Here is a 5,000-nt window from a genome sequence, read left to right on the forward strand (position 1 = left end):
GATCCAAAGAGCGCAATGATAACTAATTCGCAAGGTTAACTTAATCTTCTCATCGTATTAATCTTAATACTTGACGATCCAATTAGGGTTTAAGAACGGCAGGTACGCATTGAGAACCATGTTTTCATAGCAACACACGTCGTTGTTGTGCTGACTGTTACTTCCTGTGCCCACCCCCCCCCCCAGCTCTGTCCAGCCTCTCGTCCCAGTCCCCCCCGACCTCCCCCCCCGTCGCCGCCCCCCCAGCGGAGCCCTGCCCCCCCCCGCCCCCCCGCCTGCCCCCGTCCCGGCCGGACCACCTTGACCTGTCGCTGCGCAGCACCGAGGGGCTCGGCCAATCACAGGAAGGGGAGGGCGACCCCCTGGACCAATCGGTGGAGGGGGAGGAGGAGCTGGGCGGACGGGTGGATGCGAGGGCGTGGCCTGAGGGCCGGCAGGTGCTGACTCACCTGGTGGAGGGCTTCGTCATCAAGGAGGGTCTCCAGCCGTTTCCGTACGTGCACACGCACGCACGCGCACACACACACACACAACACACACACACACAACACACACACACACGAAATTCTGGATCAGCCATCCCAAAGGCCGCGCCCTGCCGCGCTCCACTGCCTCTGAACGTACGGCTCCGTGTGCTGCGTTTGTCCAGGTGAACCGGTCCTCCTACTGGTGAGGGAGCCCCCGGACCCGCCCCCGGACCCGCCCCCGGAGGCCAACGGGGACCAATGGGAAGGAAGAGTTCCCTGTGAAGGAAGCGGTACCGCCGGCGGGACCCACGACGGATTCGGAGGAGGAGGAGGAGGAGGAGGGGGGGGGAAGGGACGCGGACGAGATAGAGACCGGTGAGGGGCCAGTCTGAGGAAGGCGCAAAAAAAGGCGCAGTTTGGAATTAGGATGTACTATATTATCAAAGTTAATGATAAATGGACCGCATTTTTTATACAGCGCTTTCCTAACCAGTGGCCTCACAAAGCGCTTTTCAATGTCACCTAAAGTTCACCCGTTCATACACACGTTCACACACCGACGCGGAGTCAGCCACGCAGGGCGACAGCCAGCTGGTCAGAGCAGTCAGGGTGAGGCGTCTCGCTCGGGGACACCTCGACACTCGTGCAACCTTCTGGTTAACAACCAACCCGCTCTACCGCTTGAGCCACATGCCGCCCGTTTGCGCTTTTGGTGAAGCTAAAATAGGTGAATTGGCAGCCGTATAGTGGCCGTGCCATCGAGGTGGAGTTCCCCTGCATTTAACAGTCAGACAAGACGATAGTGACACCAAACTGGTAGTTAGACGACTCCGTCACAGCTAATGTCAATTAAAAGTGAAACTCGCTGAATGACAGCGTTGTGTGCCCCTTTGACACAGATAAGATTGCGGGCTGGATATAATGTCGTGCATATCTTTTTGCACAAACACTGTCGCATACCGTAGACCAGGGAAAATGTCCATAGGGTGTCAAAGCATCAAAGATTTGAAGCCTCCGGAACCTGTTGATGCACGAGTCATCGATTTAACATTAACTAAAATTCAACTCTCTCTCTCTCTCTCTCTCTCTCTCTCTCTCTCTCTCTCGTCTCTCTCTCTCTCCTCTCTCTCTCTCTCTCTCTCTCTCTCTCTCTCTCTCTCTCTCTCCTCTCTCTCCTCTCTCTCTCACTCTCTCTCTCTCTCTCAGGGCCCAGAGACAGGGCTGTGCTCCACTGTCAGTTCTGCGGGGAAGAGAGGCCAGGCCCACAGCTTCATGCGTTCCAAACGCTTCTGTTCCACTTCCTGTGCCCGAGGGGTAAGCTGCATTCCTATTGGCTGACGACGACCAGGCCACTGTTTCTCATGCAACCCAAAGCATGCGCGTGTGTGGCTGACGAGCCGAGTGTCAGACAGGAAGCCTTGTGGGCTGGCTTCCTCCGCCACATACAGGTGTGAAACAGAGTACACTCAAGCTGAACCTCGACATACATACTTACCTGCTACTTCTGTCAAACCACTCGTCTCTCTCTCTCTCTGCTGTTATCTATCTCTCTCTCTCTCTCTCTCTCTCTGTCTGTATCTATGTCTCTGTCTCTGTCTGTTCTCTCTCTCTCTCTCTCTCTCTCTCTCTCTCTCTCCCCCCCTCTCTCTCTCTCTCGTTCGCTCTCTCGCTCGCTCTCTCGCTCTCTCTGTCTTCTGGACTCTTTCTAGTTATTCTCTCCCTGCTCTCCCCTGCTCTCTCTCTCACTAGCTCTTACTTTAGATCATCCGATGATAAGATCTCCGTCTGCCTCCCTTTGTCTCTCCGTCTGTCTCTCTGTCTGTCTGTGTCTTTCTAACACACTTTGCTACAAATAGTTTTATGGTGAAAAACGGTTTAAAACTCGTACTGAACGCAATACAGACACACACATCCTTAATGTTGTCCTGCTCGTCCCGGCCCTCTGTCGCCCCCTGCAGGTTCAACGTGCGCCTGACCAAGCGTCTGCGGCTCTGAGCGCGGGCAGCCGGTCAGAGAGACCCCGCCCCGTCCTGAACCGGGCCTCCTCCGTGCCCGGGAAACCCCTGCTCCTCAGACTGGTAGGGGGGAGGGAGGGAGGGGGGGAGGGAGGGGGAGAGAGAGAGAGAGAGAGAGAGAGAGAGACAGACTATAACTCTAACCATATTTACATTTAGGCGATTTAGAAGACGCTTTTATCCAAAGGAACTTAAAATAAACTAGATAGGTGGGACAAGATGATACACATTGCTAAGTGCTATGCTAGGTGCGTTCATTAAATGCCAGATACGGTTTGTACTGTTTGTAAGAATGCAGTGAAAAGGGCACTATAGTATCTTAGCATAGTATATTATTATGGTATAGAACTGGGCTTGATTCTCCCTTGTCCCACCTTATCTGTAATCAGGGGCGTAGCACCAACTTCTGGGCCCTATGTAAAAAGTCCTGATGGGGCTGTCACGCCAAATTTGTACCGGGTGCCAAATTTGTACCGGGCACGTCATCAGTTGACAACTGATTACGTAAGGGTTGTCCGTTGCCAGGCAACGGACAACTGATTACGTAAGGGTTGTCCGTTGCCGGGCAGGTTTCAAAAAATATTTGCGCTCATGTTGCCAAAGAAGAAATAAAATAATACAGATAACGGATCGCTAGATAACATTTGTTTTTACTTTATATTTGTATTGTATTTAATTGTTTAATCAAATTTAGCAAGTAAACTGAGTGTTTAAAGCAGGTCAAGGACGAAATAGCACAATACAGATAACGGACAAGTGCGAATGAACGAGCTTGAAGGTTCGCGAATGTTCGTGAACCTTTCACGTCATTCGACGCGATCGTCCGTTGCCAGGCAACGGACGACGCGATCATCTGTTGCCAGGCAGGTTTGGAATGGATTACGTATGGATGACGTTCCCGGTACAAATTTGGCACCCGGTACAAATTTGGCGTGACAGGGCCCCCCCCCCAGATAAGTTGACATGAGGGGGGGGGGGGGCCTCTTTGGATTCAAATACACGTCTACAGCATGCGTCAGAAATCAATCAATGTCTCCATTGTTTTTTTTAATCACAAGTCAAACCTCAGCGAAGGTTATTCGATAAAATGAGCTTGGTTTGACCTTTGACCTCTGTTTTCCCGCCCAGCCTCGAGACCTGTGGAGCACCAGCCGCCGGGAAAAGAGCGAACGGCGGGAGGAGGAGAAGAGACGGAAAGCGGAGGAAGAGGAGGAGGAGCAGCAGGAGGAGGAGGTGGAGGAGCAGGACGTCGACGACGACAACGAAGAAGACGAGGAGGAGGAGGAGGAAGAGGAGGACGAGGAGGAGGAAGAGGAGAGGGACGACCCGTCGTTCTCGGCGACCACGAAGCCCAGCGAGTGTCGCCCGGCGCGGCGCCCGCGGAGGGCGTCGGAGCCCGCCGTCACCACGGCAACGCCCACCTCCACCTTCAAGCCCCGCCCCTCGGCGTGGAGCGTGGAGGACGTCACCGCCTTCATCCACACGCTGCCAGGTACCGCCACGCACGCGCATGTACACGCACACGCTGCTAGAAGACGTCACACACACGCATCTTCATACGCACACATGTTGTGACACACACATGTTCATACACACATCATGCTCATACACACCGTTATATGACGTCACGCACGTCGTCTTCATACACACACATTTTCACACACATTTGAACACATACTGGCTGGCTGGCTGGGCGATTAATCGAATTTTGATCGTGATTTCGATTTTAGCGTCAAACGATCACAAAATGAACATAATCGAGTTTTTTGATCTATATATTTTTTTGGAAATGTTTTATAGAAACTTAGAGGCGAAATTTCAAAGTTCTCAGTTGCAAAAAAAAAATCCGAGAGACATGCTGAATAAATACAACATGGTTTCAAACTCAAAAATAATCGTTTGAATAATCGGGATTTCAATATGGACCAAAATAATCGTGATTGTGATTTTTCCCATAATCAGGCAGCCCTGACACATACACATACACACACACTGCTAGAAGATTTCCACACACATGCTCACACACATACATGTTATAAGATGCCGCTAGGTAACCGTAACACACACACACACAAGTCCATACTCACAGAAGCGTGGGTTCACCCCTCCAGGAGTAGAGCACCCCTGGAGGCCACAGAGGAAACTGAAACGGCACATATATAATTGCCATAGGTCCTTTTGGGTTTGGGGGTGACATTCGTCTGGAAAATCCCTTCCCTTGGCTCCGGTTCCAGGCATGAACAGCCATTTGCATTCATAATTTCACTCGATTTGGATTTATTTGCTGTTTGGTTAAAAGTGAGAGAATATCCATCACCCTTCGTTCATATTTGAATAGATTGCATGCATACTGACCGCGTGACAACGTTGAGACCGGGGGCCAATCACAGCCAGATGTCCCCACTGCAGAGTTTGGTGACAGAGTCATTCGTATGCGTTTCGATATGCAGTCAGACCCAGCGCCTCTCGCCATCTGCTATTGGTTGAGCTAACCACAGGATTCTCACATAAATCCCTG

The 5,000-nt window shown here is 51.7% G+C and overlaps 1 protein-coding gene across 1 annotated transcript in view; it reads left to right on the plus strand.

Annotated features, from left to right (window-relative positions):
• Positions 1-15: 15 nt before the first annotated feature.
• Positions 16-5,000, plus strand: part of LOC132452963 (polyhomeotic-like protein 2) — a 6,164-nt gene continuing 1,179 nt past the window's right edge. Inside the window, 8 exon segments of the mRNA XM_060045797.1 lie at positions 16-34; positions 187-493; positions 712-842; positions 1,674-1,711; positions 1,713-1,779; positions 2,425-2,454; positions 2,457-2,545; positions 3,611-3,974. Of these exon segments, the coding sequence (XP_059901780.1) occupies positions 16-34; positions 187-493; positions 712-842; positions 1,674-1,711; positions 1,713-1,779; positions 2,425-2,454; positions 2,457-2,545; positions 3,611-3,974 (1,045 nt within the window).

The sequence above is a fragment of the Gadus macrocephalus genome, chromosome 23, assembly GCF_031168955.1.
Source record: "Gadus macrocephalus chromosome 23, ASM3116895v1".
Taxonomy (NCBI): domain Eukaryota; kingdom Metazoa; phylum Chordata; class Actinopteri; order Gadiformes; family Gadidae; genus Gadus; species Gadus macrocephalus.